At 38.4% G+C, this 19,357-nt stretch overlaps 1 protein-coding gene across 10 annotated transcripts in view; it reads right to left on the bottom strand.

The window, feature by feature from the left end:
• ABCB11 (ATP binding cassette subfamily B member 11) overlaps nucleotides 1–19,357 on the bottom strand; it is a 206,389-nt gene that overhangs the window by 18,323 nt on the left and 168,709 nt on the right. For all 10 annotated transcript variants that reach the window (XM_057503940.1, XM_057503944.1, XM_057503941.1 and 7 more), the window contains 3 exons: nucleotides 16,225–16,389; nucleotides 11,801–11,905; nucleotides 11,552–11,713 (listed from right to left, as the gene is read on the bottom strand). In XM_057503940.1, coding sequence (XP_057359923.1) covers nucleotides 11,552–11,713; nucleotides 11,801–11,905; nucleotides 16,225–16,389 — 432 coding nt within the window. The remainder of the gene's footprint in view (nucleotides 1–11,551; nucleotides 11,714–11,800; nucleotides 11,906–16,224; nucleotides 16,390–19,357) is intronic.

Here is a 19,357-nt window from a genome sequence, read left to right as displayed (position 1 = left end):
TGGATTCAGTCCCAGTATAGGTGGAGATTGGACCACTGTGGTAATTACCATGTATACTAATCAAAAGTATTTGATGCAATATCATTTAGTTGCAGCTATGCAGATGTGACCAAACACTGGTGTCTTCTGTATAGGAAGCACTTGGGTGGATACAATTACAGGACTTTTTGTCAAAATTGTAGAGTGTTTAGCATTATTTAAGACAGAGAATGTAAAAAAACCAAAGGTAAACTATTAGGTAAACCATAGGTGATAAGGAAGTGCTATTCAACAATGATCTGCATCTTCACTCTGGATTGAATACTCAAATGGAATATAAGCTCTGTGGTCCAAAGAATTCCCATGTGTTGGTACTAACTAACTCCCTTGAAGACAAGAGTAAAAAGCTAAATTAAAAATATCCCATTTTCACACTTATATTCATAGCAGCATTATCCACAATACCTGAAAGGTGTAAGCAACCCAAGAGTCCATTGATGGATGAATGGATAAACAAAATATGGTCTGTACATACAGTTGTATATTATTCAGCCTTTAAAAAGATGTGAAATTCTAGCACATGCTACAATATGGTTGAACCATGAGGACATCGAGCCACGTGAAATACACCAGTCACAAAAGGACAATATTGTATGACTCTGCTTATATGATTTTCCTAGAATAGTCAGATTTATAGAGATAGAGGAGAATGGTAGTTATCAAGATTTCAGAGAGGGAGGAATAGGAATTATTGTTTGATTAGCACAGTGTTTCTTTTTGGGATGATGAAAAAGTTCTGGATATGGATAGTGGTGATCACTGAATAATGATGCAAATAAACTTACTGCCACTGAATTATATATTTAAATATACCGTGTATATTTTACCAGAGTTTAAAAAAAAGAAATTTCTGTTTGGCAAAGACTGTTAGGAAATTAATGATATCCTAAAGAAAACATATACCATTGTTTTTCAAATACTCTATAATGTCTTTTACATTTTATTCAATTGGTGTTTTTAAAATTAAAAAGAGTAACTCAGCCTAAAGCACATGAAATATACATAACAATATACTATATATTTGTTTTCACAGAAAAGATCATACTCTACATATTTCTTTGTACTTTGATTTTTTTCACTTAATGTAACATAATCTTCCCTGCAGATCATTACATGTAATACCATTAATGATAGCTGCCTAATATTCCTTAGTATGGATGTATCATATTTCACTCAACTATTTTCCTATTGGTGTGTATTCAGGTAGTTTCCAGGGAATTTGATTAATTTTTTGGTCAATATAAAAAATATCTTCAAATGCACATTGTTACAAAATAGGAAAGAATTTGCTCATATGAATTTTGGTCAAAGGAGTTACATGCCTGTTTACTTTCTAAGAAAATGTTGAAAGAATTCATATTGTGACCAATATCATATGAGAGTGCCAGTTTATCCTCCTCCTCTCAAATACAGGAAGTTGTCACTCATGACAGTTTTTATTGGGTTAATAGGTGAGAAATGGTATCTCATTGTTTTATTAGTATTTCTCTAATAATTCTGAAGTTGAAAAAGTCTTCATTTGCTAATTGTCTTGTGCTTTTCTTTTTTCAAGAATTGTCTGTCCATATACCTTTTAAAAAACCTTTCTTATTCATTTTCATTCTCATTTCCTGGAGTACTACACATATTAGAATTATTAAATATATTATTAATCCTTGTTATAAATATTTTCCTAGTTTATCATTTGTTTATACAAAAGTTTTAAATACATATGTAGTCTGACAAGCCTACTTTATGGTTCTTTGTCTTGCTTAAGAGAATCTCTTCTACTCCATTACCACTCTATTTTACCAAATACTTCGATAAATTGCCACAGTGTTTGAAAGTTCAAATAATGAAATAAAGTAACCAAATAAAATAATTGGTATAAATGTTAAAAACAAAGAGATAGAAATATATTTCTTTGCATGTAACTTCATTATATACCTAGAACACCTGTGACTATATTACATTTTTTAATGACAATTAATAAGAAAATTTGAAAAAGTGGAGGGCTGTAAGATAAATGTACAAAAACTAAAATCTTTAATCTCAATCTACAACATTCATTTGAAAATAGACTGAAGCAAAATATCCCATTCAAAATAGTGAAAAATAGTACATAAGAAAAAACAAAGATAGAGGAATAAACTAATATATCTATATTGTACTTATAGATATACTTAATATACATTATGTTATACAGCTATAAATCTTGCTAAAAACTAGAGTCTTATTCGAATGTCTCTTTGGGGAACTTTTAGTATCCCTATAACCACAAACCTTGTGTGTCATGTGTGTGTTCGATTAGAAACAAAATGAATTTTTAAAGAAGTCAAGATGCTTTTAAAGTACATTTAGAATAATTAATGTCCAGGAATAAATAAGAGAATTTTGAAAAATATTACTGTGCAGGGATCTCCCTTACCAGATAATAAAAACTTAACATATAGTCATAATAAACAGTAAGTCCTGGCACAGAATACGTCAAATTGATCAACTAAAGACACTAGAGTATCCCAAAATATATATGTATTTCCAAGTATATATGGGAAGTTGATATTCATAATGGGAGAGAGGACTTTAAATCAGTGGAAAATGGAACCTATATCAAAAAATTTCAGAATATTCTCTATCCAGCTTGAAGAAAAAAAGCCAAATTTTTACCTTATGAGAACATTAAAATAAATTTGACCTGGATTAGCAAGCTCCTCTTTAAAAAAAACAAAAATATTAGAAAAACTCTTGGAAACCTCTTCTTTTTTGAAGGATAAATAAAATGTTTGTAAGATGATTAGATGCTACACTCTAAATTCTAGTGATAAGCAAGTGACCTTTAAAAATCCCTTGCAGATTGAAGGATGAAAAAATAGAAATGATAAAATTATGGCTTATTTATTTAACCTAAATTCAAGAGTTAGGTGAACTGGATATTAGAATACTCAGATGATGAAAGTGAAATTACTACAAGTGTTCTTTAAGTGGTAAAGCAAAGCATATTAAAATGATTATACATTTTGATCCAGTGGTTACATTTTGAGAACTAAGAAAATAATCAGGATTGTGCCATGTTTAGTGTAAAATGATATATGTTGCTTATAACAGAGGAAAAACCTAAATAGGAAATTCTTTAAAAAATGATGATACATTGAAATGGTCTATTACATAGTCATTAAAAAATCTATTGTAGAAGAATGTATAATGACCAAAATATGCTCACATCAGATTGTGTTAGGAGAAAAAAGAAAGATTGCAAAACAACACATAGAGTGACACAAAGTCTGTGACAAACACATGTATACATAGAAGCCTAGATGGATCAAAAGTGAAATACTGCAGGGATTTTCCTCTGAGTAAGAGGATTCCAAGTTCCTCTGAAATTTTCCCATATTGTCCATATTTTTGCTTGCACTACATAACCTGGACATACCATCCAACACTGTCAATCCAGGGGAGTCTTCTCCTTCCAAGAACCTCAAAGACAAACTATAATTTTTCTTATGGCTGTGGGCTCTAGGGTTCACCTGCCTGTTTCCCAGGGAGTAGAAACTCATGTGATTGAGATACCCCAGAGCCTCATTTTCCACCATTTCCAAGCTGACCAACAGCAGCATCTTCTGGGCAGTACCCAGAATCTGTTATGGCATGAGCTAAAATCTGTCAGGGTTTTGGATTTCCTCTGAGTCTAGCAACTGAAAACCTTCCTGAGACTCATTTCTCACATCACATTTAGGCGCAAAGGCTCAGATTCCACAAAACTTAACAGTGCCCCTGTGGAAAATCTCCCCACACAAGGGACCAGAGCACAGTTAGTCTTAGGAAAAGAGAAGGTATCCTGAGCTGTCTCTGTAAGATCCCAGTCAGGACACTGAGGAAAAGAAAGAAATGCTTGCTACCTAGAGCATTCAAATTGCCATCTTTCTGACCAAGGAAGACAAAGCAGTGGTTTCTGAACCCCAGAAACTTCAGGTTTCTTCAGGGGACTTATATGTGTGTATAAGGTGAGGGTCCACCTTTGTAAAACCAGGGGTTTAGAGTAAAGTGACAAGAGTCAAATTTGCCTCCTACTGCACTTAAATCACTTTTTATGAGCATTTTTTTAAAAAGAAACAAAGAGAGATTTATCAAGATGGTGGCATGAGTAGGGCGGTGGAAATCTCCACCCAAAACCATATATATTTTGAAAATACAGCAAACACAACCATTCCTAAAAGAAAGACCAGAAGATACAGTACAACAGTCAGGCTACATCTACAAATGTGAGAACTCAGCATCTCATGAAGAGGGTAAGATACAAAGCTGTGACTCGGTAGGACTCAAGCACTCCTGCCACCCAGCTCACCAGTGGGAGGAAAAGAGTCAGAATGGGGAGAGAGTGGAAGCACAGTACTGCTAAATAACCAGCCCTAGTAATCTGCACTGGGAGCACAGACACACATCGCATGGGGTACTGGATATTAGAGGAACGGTAAAGCAAAATCTGAGACTAAGACTGCAAACAGGTTCCCACAGCCAGCTCCCCTGGGACAAAGGAAAAATGGGAGCTTAAAAGGTCTTAAAGGGACAAGGGCTTAACAGATGGACAAAATCATCCTGGCACACTCAACCTAGCAGGCTGGGAATTTTAAGGAACTTTAGGTGCCCTAATCCCCTGGGTAGCAACGCAGCTCTGAAGTCCCTCACAGCACTAAACAGCCTGCTGTTCATTGCCCCCCGCTGGTACTGCAAGCAAACCGGCTGACCCGCCATTGCCACAGACCACCTGGGAGCAGCCCCGCCCATAGCAACTGCACAGAGTCTTCTTCCAGCGTGCAGCTAACCAGGCCAGACCCAGAGGCTGCCCTGGCCCGCAGCTGCCTGGCACAGGCATAGGAAGCTGGGGCAAAGTCCGGAAGGCATGAAGGGGTGCTGTTCTCACAGGAGAACACATACAGCTTGTCTGTGATCCCTGCCAGTTCCCTAAGCTATTCTGAGGGACGCCCTGCCCATGGAAGCTCGGTGGATTAACCCAGAGATGACTCCCTTTGTACAGTTATCTGGCACAGGCAGTGGAGAAGGGCAAGGTGACTAAAAAGCAGGAAGGGACTTTGTTCTCCCAGCTGACACACACGCCACTTGCTGGTGATCACTTCTATCACCATGAAAAGGCAGAAGAACCTGGTCCAGTCCAAAATCACTCAAACGCCAGAGAGAGGGCCTGGGGAGATAGATATAACCAATCTTCCTGAAAAAGAATTCAAAATAAAAGTCACAACCATGCTGATGGACCTGCAGAGAAATATGCAAGAGCTAAGGGATGAAGTCTGGAGGGAGATAAAAGAAATTAAACAAGCAATGGAAGGACTTAAGAGCAGACTAGATGAGGTGCAAGAGACTATTAATGGAATAGACATCAAAGAAGAGGAATACAGAGAAGCTGAGGCAGAGAGAGATAAAAGGATTTCTAGGAATGAGAGAATATTAAGAGAACTGTGTGACCAATCCAAATGGAACAATATTCACATAATAGGGGTACAGAAGAAGAGGAGAGAGAAAAAGGGATAGAAAGTGTCTTTGAAGAAATAATTGCTGAAAAATACCCCAAGTTGGGGAAGGAAATAGTCTCTCAGACCATGGAAGCCCACAGAACTCCCTCCCAACACAAGTGATGCAAGGAGAACAACACCAAGACATATAATAATTAAAATGGCAAAGATCAAAGACAAGGACAGGGTATTTAAAGCAGCCAGCAGATAATGGTAAAGATGGCGGCATGAGAGGAGAGACAGAGGCTTCCTCCTAAAATTGGATACAATTAGAAAATATAGTTGGCACAACTAATCCTGAGAGCAACAGGAAAAAGGACAGCACCAAACTGCATACACCTGGAGAAAAGAGCAGACCTCATGGAACAGGGTAACGTACCAAAGCTGTGGCTCGGCGGGACGCAAGCCCTTCCCCCACCCCAGCTCACTGGCAGGAGGAAGAGAAACAGAGCAGGGAGGGAGTGGAAGGCGTGGGACTGCTGAGTGCCTAGTTCTGGAGATCTGCTCTGGAAGCACAAACCTACATTTTGTGGTCCTTTCATGATACTTGCATGACTGCTGGATTGGAGAGTTAATACAGGCAGAATTCCTGGAGAGACTGAGATTCCAGCCGCTTGTGGAAAGCAGGGATCTGTATCTGGCTGCTCTGGGACGAAAGCTTATACCTGTGTGCTCAGCTCACTGGTTAAGGCAGTGGAGACAGGCACAGCAGCCAGGAGGTGGGGAACAGCTCTTTCCTATCCCCAGGCACCAGTACCACTTCCCTGCAACCCCTGACATTGCTTCAGGGGCTGAGCAGCTCCAGAGTAGAGCTTCTGGACACTAGAGAACCCCATATACAAATATGAAATGCCAAAGGAACCTGGTCCAGAGTAAAATTAAGATAATTCTGGAGAAAGATTTAAATGACATGGACCTTACGATTCTTCCTGAAAGGGAGTTCAAAATAAAAATCATCAACATGCTAATGGAGGTATGGAAAGATATCCAAGAACTCAGGAATGAATACAGGTCAGAGATCCAATCACTGAAGAGCATGATGGAGGGTATTAAAAGCAGGTTGGATACAATGGAGGAGATAATAAATGAGATAGAAACTGGAGAAGAGGAATACAAAGAAGCTGAGGCACAGAGAGAAAAAAGGATCTCTAAGAATGAAAGAAGATTGAGAGAACTATGTGACCAATCCAAGCAGAACAATATTCGCATTATAGGGATACCAGAAGAAGAAGAAGAGAGAGAAATGGATAGAAAGTCTCTTTGAGAAGGTAGTTGCTGAAAACTTCCCCAGTCTGGGGAAGGAGATAGTATCTGAGGCCATGGAGATCCACAGATCTCCCAACACAAGGGACCCAAGGAAGACAACAGCAAGACATATAGTAATAAAATTGGCAAAGATCAAGGATAAGGACAGACTATTAAAAGCAGCCAGAGAAAGAAATAAGATCACATACAAAGGAAAGCCCCTCAGGCTAACATCAGACTTCTCAGCAGAAACCTTACATGTCAGAATGGAGTGGCATGATGTATTTAATGCAATGAAGCAGAAGGGCCTGGAACCAAGATATTTCATGCAACTAACAGAGAGAAAAAAGCAGGAGTTGCAATACTTGTATTAGACAAAATAGACTTCAAAACACAGAAAGTAACATGAGACAAAGAAGGACATTACATAATGATAAAGGGGTCAATCCAACAAGAAGATATAACCATTATAAATACCTATGCTCCCAACACAGGAGCACCCACATATGTGAAACAAATACTAACAGAATTAAAAGGGGAAATAGAACGCAATGCATTCATTCTAGGAGACTTCAACACTCCACTCACTCTGAAGGACAGATCAACCGGACAGAAGATAAGTAAGGAGACAGAGGCACTGCACAACACAATAGAACAGATGGACATAACAGACATCTACAGAACTCTACACCCAAAAGCAACAGGATACAGATTTTTCTCAAGTGCAAATGGAACATTTTCCACAACAGACCACATACTAGGCCACAAAAAGAGCTTCCATAAATTCAAAAATATTGAAATTGTACCAACCAGTTTCACAGATCACAAAAGTCTGAAACTAGAAATAAATTACACAAGGAAAATGAAAAATCCCACAAACACATGAGGCTTAACAACATGCTCCTAAATAACCAATGGATCAATGAACAAATAAAAACAGAGATCAAACAATATATGGAGACAAATGACAACAATAATTCAACAATGCAAAATCTGTGGGATGCAGCCAAGACTGTGCCAAGAGGAAAGTATATTGCAATACAGGCCTACCTCAAGAAAGAAGAACAATCCCATATAAGCAGTCTAAACTCACTATTAATGAAACTAGAAAAAGAAGAACAAATTAGGCCCAAAGTCAGTAGAAGGAGGGACATAATAAAGATTAGAGCAGAAATAAATAAAATTGAGAAGAATAAAACAATAGAAAGAATCAATGAAAGCAAGAGCTGCTTATTTGAGAAAATAAACAAAATAGATAAACCCCTAGCCAGACTTACCAAGAAAAAAAGAGAGTCTACACACATAAACAAAATCAGAAATGAGAATGGAAAAATCACTATGGACACCACAGAAATACAAAGAATTATTAGAGAATACTATGAAAAATTATATGCTAACAAACTGGATAACCTAGAAGAAATGGGCAACTTTCTAGAAAAATCCAACCTTCCAAGGCTGACCAAGGAAGAAACAGAAAATCTGAACAGACCAATTACCAGAAATCAAATTGAACTGGTAATCAAAAACATCCCTAAGAACAAAACTCCTGGGCCAGATGGATTCACTGCTGAATTTTATCAAGCATTTAGTGAAGAACTAATACCCAATCTCTTTAAAGTTTTCCAAAAAACAGAAGAGGAGGGAATACTTCCAAACTCTTTCTACAAGGCCAGCATCACTCTGACACCAAAACCAGGAAAAGACACCACAAAAAAAGAACACTACAGACCAATATCCCTGATGAACATAGATGCAAAAATACTCAACAAAATACTAGCAAACTGAATTCAAAAATACATCAAGAGGATCATAAACTGTGATCAAGTGGGATTCATCACAGGGATGCAAGGATGGTACAACATTCAAAAATCCATCAACATCATCCACCACATCAACAAAAAGAGGGACAAAAACCACATAATCATCTCCATAGACACTGAAAAACCACTTTACAAAATTCAACATCCATTCATGATAAAAACTCTCAACAAAATGGGTATAGAGGGCAAGTACCTCAACATAATAAAGGCCATATATGACAAACCCACAGCCAACATTATACATAACAGTGAGAAGCTGAAAGCTTTTCCTTTAAGATTTGGAACAAGAAAAGGATGGCCACTCTCCCCACTTCTATTCAACATAGTACTGGAGGTCCTAGCCACGGCAATCAGACAACACAAAGAAATAAAAGGCATCCAGATTGGCAAGGAAGAAGTTAAACTGTCCCTGTTTGCAGATGACATGATATTGTACATAAAAAAAACCCAAAGAATCCACTCCAAAACTACTAGAACTAATATCTGAATTCAGCAAAGTTTCAGGATACAAAATTAATACACAGAAATCTGTGGCATTCCTATACACTAACAATGAACTAGCAGAGAGAGAAATCAGGAAAACAATTCCATTCACAATTGCATCAAAAAGAATAAAATACCTAGGAATAAACCTAACCAAGGAAGAGAGAGACTTATACTCTGAAAACTACAAGACACTCATGAGAGAAATTAAAGAAGATACCAATAAATGGAAACACATCCTGTGCTCATGGAATTAATATTGTCAAAATGGCATCCTGTCTAAAGCAATCTACAGATTCAATGCAATCCCTATCAAAATACCAACAGCATTCTTTGATGAACGGGAACAAATAGTTCTAAAATTTATACGGAACCACAAAAGACCCTGAATAGCCAAAGCAATCCTGAGAAGGAAGAATAAAGTAGTGGGTTCTCACTTCCCTACTTCAAGCTCTATTACAAAGCCACAGTAATCAAGACAATTTGGTACTGGCACAAGAACAGACCCACAGTCCAGGGGAACAGAATAGAGAGTCCAGATATTAACCCAAACATATATGGTCAATTAATATACAATAACAGAGCCATGGATATACAATGGGGAAATGACAGCCCCTTCAACAGCTGGTCTTGGCAAAACTGAACTGTTACATGTAAGAGAATGAAACTGGATTATTGCCTAACCCCATACACAAAAGTAAACTCAAAATGGATCAAATACCTGAATGTAAGTCATGAAACCATAAAACTTAGAAAAAAACATAGAAATCTCTTGGACATAAACATGAGCAACTTCTTCATGAACATATCTCCCAGGCAAGAGAAACAGAAGCAAAAATGAACAAGTGGGACTATATCAAACTAAGAACTTCTGTACAGCAAAGGACACCATCAGTAGAACAAAAAGACATCCAACAGTATGGGAGAATATATTCATAAATGACATATCCAATAAGGGGTTGACACCCACATTCTAAAACAGCTCACCCACCTCAACAAACAGAAAGCAAATAATCCAATTTAAAAATGGGCATAGTATATGAGCAGACACTTCTCCAAAGAAGCAATTCAGGTGGCCAACTGGCACATGAAAAGATGTTCCACATCCCTAATCGTCAGATAAATGCAAATTAAAACCACAATGAGATATCACCTCACACCAGTTAGGATGGCCAACATCCAAAAGACAAACAACAACAAATGTTGGTGAGGATGTGGAGAAAGGGGAACCCTCCTACACTGCTGGTGGGAATGCAAACTAGTTCAAGCATTGTGGAAAGCAGTATGAAGGTTACTAAAAAATCTCAAAATAGAAATGCCATTTGACACAGGAATTCCACTCCTAAGAATTTACCCTAAGAATGCAGGAGCCCAGTTTGAAAAAGACATATGCACCCCTATCACAGCACTATTTACAATAGCCAAGAAATGGAAGCAACCTATGTGTCCATGAGTAGATGAATGGATAAAGAAGATGTGGTACATATACACGATGGAATATCATTCAGCCATAAGAAGAAAAAAAATCCTACCAGTTGCAACAACATGGATTGAGCTAGAGGGTATTATGCTCATTGAAATAAGCCAGACGGAGAAAGAAAAGTATCACATGATTTCACTCATTTGTGGAGTATAACAACGAAGCAAAACTGAAGGAACAAAACAGCAGCATGCTCAGAGACTCCAAGAAGGGAATAGCATTTACCAAAGGGGAGGGGTGTGGGAGGGCGGGTGGGGCGGGAGGGAGATGGGGATTGAGGGGCATTATGTTTAGTACATGTGGTGTGGGGGATCACAGGGAGAACAGTGTAGCACAGAGAAGGCAAATAGTGACTCTGTGGCATTTTACTATACTGATGGACAGTGACTGCAATGAGTATGGGTGGGGACTTGATAATATGGGTAAATGTAGTAACCACATTGTTTTTTCATGTGAAACCTTCATAAGAGTGTTTATCAACCACACCTTAATAAAGAAAAAAGAAACAAAGAAAGAAAAAAGAAAAACTATAGCTTGTTTGAGAGGGTCTTGAAAGAAGAAGTCTTCCCTGTATGGACAATGCTGGATGGTATGTCCAGGATCCACAGTTCAGCCAAAAACATGGACAGTATGGTAGAACTTCAGAGGAATATGGGATCGTCTTACTCAGAGGAAAATCCCTACAACATCTCGCTTTTGATTCATCTAGGCTTCTATGTGTACATGTATTTCCCACAGACTTTGTGTCACATTCTACGTATTGTTTTGCAGTCTTTCTTTTTTCTCTTAACACAATCTGATGTGTGCGTATTTTGATCATTATATTTTCTTCTACAATATATTTTTAATGACATAATAGATCATATAATGTATCATTATTTATTTAGACTCCGTATTTAGATTCTATCAGAATGATCAAATGAAAGAATGTCTATTCCGGTTAATACAGCACTGGCTTCCCCTCCCACCGCATAACTTACCCCTTGAACTTGTGAGGCATCTGTAGCAAGCCTTGTGGTCAGTGCTCCAGGGCTATTTCTGAGATCATCAAACCAGCCAATGTTTTGCCCTAATATTGCTTGGAAACCAAATTTGCGTAACCTTTTTGTAAGGAGTTCTCCAGATTTAGCAAAAGCGTATCCCTAAAACATAATGGCGTCTTTAGTGATATTTTTACATGAACACAGAGGAAATAGCTAAATCAGTTACAGAAATATAAAATTCCTTACCTGCAGAAACTGAGTGCAGAAGGATACACAGCCCAGTGCTACAAAGAGCAGGCATACACCATTGATTTGTGACCTTTGTTCTTCTTTATCCAGAAGTGAAAAAGTCTTTGCAAGATAGTAAGCAAGGAAGTAACTTTATTTTTATAAACAATAGCAAAAGAAAAACATTCAAATGTGTCTAAAGAAACTTCTCTTAAGCATTGGGTTAAAAACAGTTTCACTTTAAACATTTTAGTAATGAAACCAAAGTTAACCATAAATATTTGTGCTTGAATTTCCTGTGGGGAACAAAGCTGGTGAATGAAATCCAATGATTAGAATTTTCAGGATTTTTGTCTTATTTCTTTGCATGATGTAGGCAATTGTGTTGGCTTTTCATTGATACAGATGAAAAATATCATGAAATGCCTTAAATCTTTTATGTAATAAGGCCAAGAAAAAAGGGAAGGGAGTGGGGGAAGGATGGAAGAAGGAAGATGCTTGAGAATCTGAGCACGTGATCTGCAACGAAACTCAAAAAGTTAATATGACTTCTATCTTTCTCAAATAATAGATGTAATAAAGATGATTTTCCTACTAAGGCACCTTGCCTATTATAAGTTTATAAATTATATAAATAAATAATAGCATCATTAAAAAAGCAACTAACTATCAAGGAATTAACTGGCATGGGCTTAGGAGAGAAAGAACTATGTGAAGCTATGGTTGTTAACCTCTGAATCATGAGATGTTGTAAACATCTCCCCCACCAAACTATGGAAGTTGTGAATGGGTTTGTTTAGTCTATAGTAGGCAGTAAAATATAAGTATATTCTAAACTTACAGTAACTGACCAGGGACTAAGCTGTTGCAGTAAGAAATTGGAAATATTAGCTGCATATTCTGATGACATTGCCCTATCATGACACGGATTTCAGGCCCAACAAACCCTTCCTAATGCAGACAGAGTGAGGGAACTGTGAGAGTTCATGCATTAGAGAGCTGTACAACAAATCCTCATTCATTGTTCTGAGTTAATTTGAGTAACTAGAACAATGCCATCAAGCAGTTACTCAAACAAAACCATTTATTCAATAAACATTTATTGAGTGCCTGCTATATGCCAAGTAAATCTCCTGAAAACAATATGCTACTCCATTAACAAATCCTTTTTTGTAAAGCAAAAGTAAACCAGATCAAATTATCACAAATTCCCAAGTGACAGGACAGATTTTAGATTAAAGAGATTTCATGTTTCCCGGACAAAGAGTTTCTAGGACCTTCATGGTCCTTAATACAGATGGAAGTGGGTTCAGAAGACTCCACAGTCATTCTTCTCAAGCACAGAATAACTAATAAGCATACTTACAGAGTTTATAAAGTCAGAGATTTAAAGATCTATTTCAATTTGCTTTAAAAAATCACTACACAAATCCCTCGAAACCCCAAACTGTGACACCACAATCCCCATTCCTCCCTAACAACACCTATTATATTCATGGACTATAGAATTGTGATTTAGCCAGTTTAACTCTTATTTTATAGAGCCCAAAAAGCTTTTTATCCAAATTTATTTAGCTAGTGGACATGGAAGTGGCTATTTTTTCAGATTCCAGCACACTGGTTTTCTCCTGGGCAAGCCACTGGTCTTGGCTCTTGGGATCACACATTGTCTTAATGTTAAAAAAGAATATTTGGCTACTGTTAAATCCACACAACTGTCTGGTTCAAGACTGGGCATCTATCTACCCATAATCTTTTTCCACAATTTTCCTCCATGAGTTTTTTGTACATTTTTGTTGAAATGCAACCCAAAGGACCATGCTTCCACCAGTTCCTCTGCTCTTAGACTTGACATAGTTTGAGCATATGACTGTGCCATTTTGTAATGGTAAGTTCGTTTATGAAGAAACTAAACATTCATTAAACTCTTGCTATTAACCAGATGCCAAATGTGTTACTTAACCTCCTTTAAATTTAAAAAGTATTTCCTTAAATTAAGATTCTTAAAATAACCCAGTGAGGTAGATTTTCTTGCCCCATATTACAGATGAGGAAACTACGACTCATTAAGGAGAAGCCACTTGTCCAAACATACACGTAGGACACAGAGCAGAGACCCAGCACGGATCCAGGGCCAGCCAATTCCGTGCTTTCCCTCAGTGCACTCCATTCAGATTCCTGTGCTTACGACACTTGGCACACTTTCCACGTCAAATAGACCCAGAGTGAGTGGGTCAGGTGACTTATGTATGTATTGAGGCTCTGCTAGATTAGTAGCCAGGCTCCTAATAGTGCCCAATCATTTGCTGGGTCCATGTTCCAAACTGTTGTTTCAACACACCAAATGTGAATATTGTGCCCTTTAGGTATGTCAGGATGGAAATAGCACAATCAAACACAGTCTATTATGTGACTCATGATTATAACCTATGAGATGAAAGTATCATGAATCTACTGGTGAATATATGATAATTATGCTAAGAGACAAACAGAAACAATCTTCTTTGTTTAGCATCATTCTCTTAGCAAATATAAGTCTCTGAGAACATTAACCATGAGCAGACTTCGGGTTTTACTAACTAGATCCTGGTACACTGGTCCTGCAGCCATTAAGTTAAGAGCTCAATTACTCAGGTTAAGTCCTTCCTAGGATTTCAAGTTGGGATGAGAAGAATTCCAGAAAATATTCTCACTACCAATAACTGGTGAGTGCCCTTGGAGGGCAGGGGCTATAGCTGGATCAGCAAGTTTTTTTCTCACTTGGCCATTTCATAGACAACTAGAGCTCAAAGCAATCTTAGAAATCATGTTTGTCAATTCTTCATCTTACAGCTGAGGAAACAAGGCACAGAGTGGTGACCCCATAGCACTTGGTAAATAACAAGCAGCCAGTTTCAGAAAGAAGGTCTCCTGTGCATTTCCAGAGCCTTTCCCTGCTAGAATGCCAGCTTCAGGAGGGCAGGAGATGGCTTGGGGTCTTTGGCGTTGCTGACTCTATCCTCAACACCAGCAACAGCGTCTGGCAAGCAATACGTATCAATGAATAGCTGTTGAACGCTAAGTGGATTTTTTTGTTTAATGCCTGTATTCCTCATAGACTGGACAGACCACTAGAGAAGGCACATGACTGATCCTGCATTCCCAGGCTTCTAGTACGGAGTCTTGGGAGATAATCAACACATGTCTGTTGAGTAAATAGAATATTTATGCTGGATTTAGGATATTGTACTTAATAGACATTAAGGAGTATAAATTAATTATTTAAAGGATTTTCATCACGAAGGGTTTCACATACTGGAAATTCAATTTGCCAGAGATGAAGGTCTCTGTGTTTCCAATTTTCCACGTCTCTGAAATTAACACACTCTTACCACAAGGGGGCAGAGTGAAAATTCAATGGATGGCTTGGGGCCCTCCCTACAAAACTGACTTAATTTTGTTTGTGGGTTCTCCAGCTCTTTCCTACAATTCACGCCTGTGCGGATATACTTCTGATCAGGACCTCTACCAGAGATGCCATGAAAGAGAGAGAAGTAGACAGGAAAACTAAAACCTAGGACTCTTACTAAGCTTTAACAGTGTGGTTTGCTGGCAAATCCTTTAGGCTAGAATTCAGAAAAGCTGTTTCTAGCCCCTGCCCATCACATAATGCTTGTGTCACCTTGAACAAATTAATAAAGTTCTCTAGATTCTAGGTTTGCCTCCTTTCTGACCTCACAGGATCTGTGTGTGTGTGTGTATGTAAATTTCAACTAAAAAAAATTGATAGCATTTTGAAAACTAATTTTGTAATGATCAGGTTTTATTAGAACCTGTCCGGATTTGAATCCCAGCTCCACCAGTTGGAATCCTAAATTCTCTATGCCTTGGTTTGCTCCTTGGTAAAATGGGAATAATAAACGTACCTATCTCAGATAGTTACTAAGAAAGATTAGAGAACTATTATATATATAAAGTGCTTAGATAGTGTCTGATTAATGTTTATAGTTATTTTTTTAAATTGTAGCAATAAAGTCAGATGGAGAATACTGAAACCCTTAAGAAGTGAAAAATTGAAATAAGCATACCTTTTATTCATGCTTGATTTTACTTGTCTTTTCTTCCCTGTTTTCTCCCACCTCCAGATTTCAATGGTGCAATTAGCAGCAGAACAGGAGAGAATCATACAACACACACTAACACTTGCTACTATAAATCTAACTTCATACCTTAGCTGCTGAGTAAGTTCAAAATGGCCCTAAAATCCTTTTCTATTATTTAAGCAACCTGCTTAGCTTTGCCTGCTATCTTCTGCATGATGAAGACTCAAGAGGTTCTTAATACTTCAGAGATGATTACATTAAATGCATTACAGTAAAAAGTCAACCTATCAAAAATGACAGTATCCATTGATAGAAAAAAAAGGTATGAGGAAAATAGAGCTAGTCCAGCTGTTTGCTTACCCCAAGAATCTCGCTGAATAAAAAGGCATAGAGGGGTGTGACGGTCCCATTGACAGCTGCACCCACAGCCCCTACCAGCATGTAGGGCCATTCTGGAGCATTGAATTTCAGAATCCTTCTAACAGGGGCAGGTTCAATCTTTTCTTCCACAGAAATGTCCTTGTCCTTGAGGGGAGAGAGGGTTATGTTAATCATCTGAGTGTGTGCATAGACGTTTTTGCACATAGATTTTTACTATACTACAGACTCCTTGGCATTCATAGATGTAAGAGTCATGGCTTTACTGGTTATGAGTGACCTCAAAGATCTATGAGATGCAGTGATTTTTATTTTCTGAGGAATGGTTTTGGATTGCTAGACTATGCTGTGTCTTGGGAGGAATTAGCTAGGACAACTCATCTGAAGGTGAACTTGTGCTTTTCACAACTGCTTATATGATTCTAGGGAAGTAATAGATATGATGGGTCTTTGGAAAAATAACCCCCCAATTAAAAAAATGTTTTGTGTGATAGTGATATTTGCATATTTGAAGAACTTGTGAAATTTTCAAGTATGTCCTTCATAAATAGAAAATCTCTATAGTAACTGGCTAAAGCTCTATCTGAAACAAGGAAAAATAAGTATTAAAATTTATTAAGCAGTTATCATTTACATGTTATTAAAAGTTATCATTTACATGTTTTCTGTACAGTTTTTCTTAATTAGTGCCCGGAAGTAAATGGTAACCCATTTGGATTTCTAAATTCCACATTTTCTTTACAAGAAGTGAAAGTTATTTCAGTATTTCTCTGTTCTGATCTCTTTAGATACCATTAAAATGTCAGAGCTAGCAAATTTTCACCCTCTTGAGGGAAAATAGTTTCTTCAGAACTTGATCATTTTCACCATTATTTTCCTTACTATTGATATTACTCAGTGCTTGGTATTTAGGAACATTTATTCAATAATTTGTTAAATTTATTAACTTCATTTGAGAAAGGATTTTATGTGTCATATAGATTTGCACTGAAGCTTTTCTTTTTATATTAAAATATACCAAAAATATCTATAGTAAATGACTACAAAACTGTTAATTAGCACTCTCTTTCATTAACACATAGTAATTTACCTTTTAGGTAGTTGACTATCATAAACAGTTAGTAGCAAGAAACTTCAAATACTTTCTTTTTGCTTGCAAAGGCAAGTACCACATTACCAATTCAATTTAAATAAAAGCCTGATGTCACATCCATCCCATTACAGCTGCAAGCCCACTAAGGTGGATCTTGGCAGGTGATGGATTTCTTACCGCCTCCATTTCAAGTTCTCTCTTGGTCCACACTTGTCATCACTACTCACTCATTCAGAAAATCTTTCTGTTCAATAGTTTCATCTCTGACAGATCACTACCTCTAAGAAACAATGCCAAAGAAGAAGGGCACAGGAAAGCATGAATGGACCAGCATGCAAAGAATAGGGTTCTTAGATGAGCCCCACATGGTCATCTGTGGAATGGGTCACCAAGCACTTTAGCTCTCTGGGACTCAGTTACCTCATCCTCAAAATCAGATAGTTGTACTAAGCCATTTTGGAGAGATAATTCTCTGGAGGTCTCTTGTGTTTCTGCACATCTTGTGAACACAGGCATAGCCTACATTTGTTAAGGCTATTTTTTCAAGGATGTTTGTACAGCCAGTAGACTTGGAGAACAGTGTCTCCATCCCAACAAAAGGGCAGATGTGTCTCCTGGCCATTATAAAAAAATCAGGCTTCTTAAGCCTGGATTCCTCTCCTGCAATATACCCCCTTCATTTGTTGGTAACCTCTGACCCTCTCTGCATCTACCTATGGGAACTGGGGTTTGGGTTGGGGAACCAGTGCAAAAGCTATGCTCTGGCTGCTGCTTTTCCTGTGAATAATAACACTTTTGGTCTCTGGCTCAGGGCTCTCCTGTATTCAGCCAGCATCCATGAAGTTGTGTCAGGCTAATAGCTTGTAATGGAGAAAAATATGAGACCCTTCATAGGTCTAGACAGTGGCTGGTGTCCAGATCTGGATTGCCAGACTCATGTGGATTGATCATTAGAAATACAGATTCCTGGGTCCCATCACCAGAAATTCTAATTTAGTAAGCCTAAATGTGAATCTGTGTCAGCTGTGCTGTACCATCTAGGCACATTAAACTCCAACATTTCCTGGAAGTGTTGTCCTACAGCATGGCCAACACACAGGATGCCCCCCTCCCTGCCCCCACTGCCTAACAACAGAAATTTCCCTGGTCTTCTGACACCCAAAGCACATCTTCTGAAGATCCTTGGTATACAGATGGCTCCAGTCATGGGTCCAGTCATGGGCAGCCCCCCAAGTGGAGGGCCGAGACACTATGGATGGAGGATGGAGAGGGGAAGAGCATCCAGTGGTCTGAGTTGCAGGCTGTATGGCTTGTGATCACCCAGGTGCCTTCCCCTATAGTTGTCTGCACTAAGAGTGGGGCTGTCTTGGGCTTGACCCTGTGGCTACTGACATGGTACCATGCCAACTGGATGGTTGGTCACAGGCCCCTTTGGGGGAAAGAGCTGTGGCAAGACCTATGGGCCCCTGGTCAGACTAACACTGTTACCATATCATGTGCCTGGCCATGCCTTTGGCATTCCCAGGGAATGATGAAGCAGACACATTGGCCAGGGTACACTTGCTAGAAGGAAAGCCTGCCTCTGATGTGGCTCAGTGGTTATATCAGTGTTTGTTGCATGTGGGGCAAAAGACAATGTAGGCTCTAGCCAGTTGGTGGGGTTTGCTATTGACCTTTGAGGAAGTCATCAGAGTCTGGAAGGAGTACCTTGTGTGCTCTAAGAGGGACTTATGCTGAGTCCTGCAGCAACATGGGACAATAGTAAAGGGGCTGAGACCCATTGTTGGGTGGCAGATTGACTATATTGGGCCTCTGCCCATATCAGAAGATATCGGTATGCCATGACCTGTGTGGACACGGCTATTGGACTGTTGGTTGTTTTTCTTGCATGCCATGCAGATCATCAAACCACCAAGAGGGGTCTAGAGTGTCTTTTTGCATCCTATGGCTGGCCGCAGGTGATTGAGCGCAATCAAGGCACCCACTTTACTGGACATGCATTACAAGGGTGGGTGCAGCAAT

Source organism: Manis pentadactyla, chromosome 6, assembly GCF_030020395.1.
Source record: "Manis pentadactyla isolate mManPen7 chromosome 6, mManPen7.hap1, whole genome shotgun sequence".
NCBI lineage: Eukaryota > Metazoa > Chordata > Mammalia > Pholidota > Manidae > Manis > Manis pentadactyla.
Note: the sequence above shows the minus strand (reverse complement) of the source record. Positions and strands in the feature narration are given on the sequence as shown.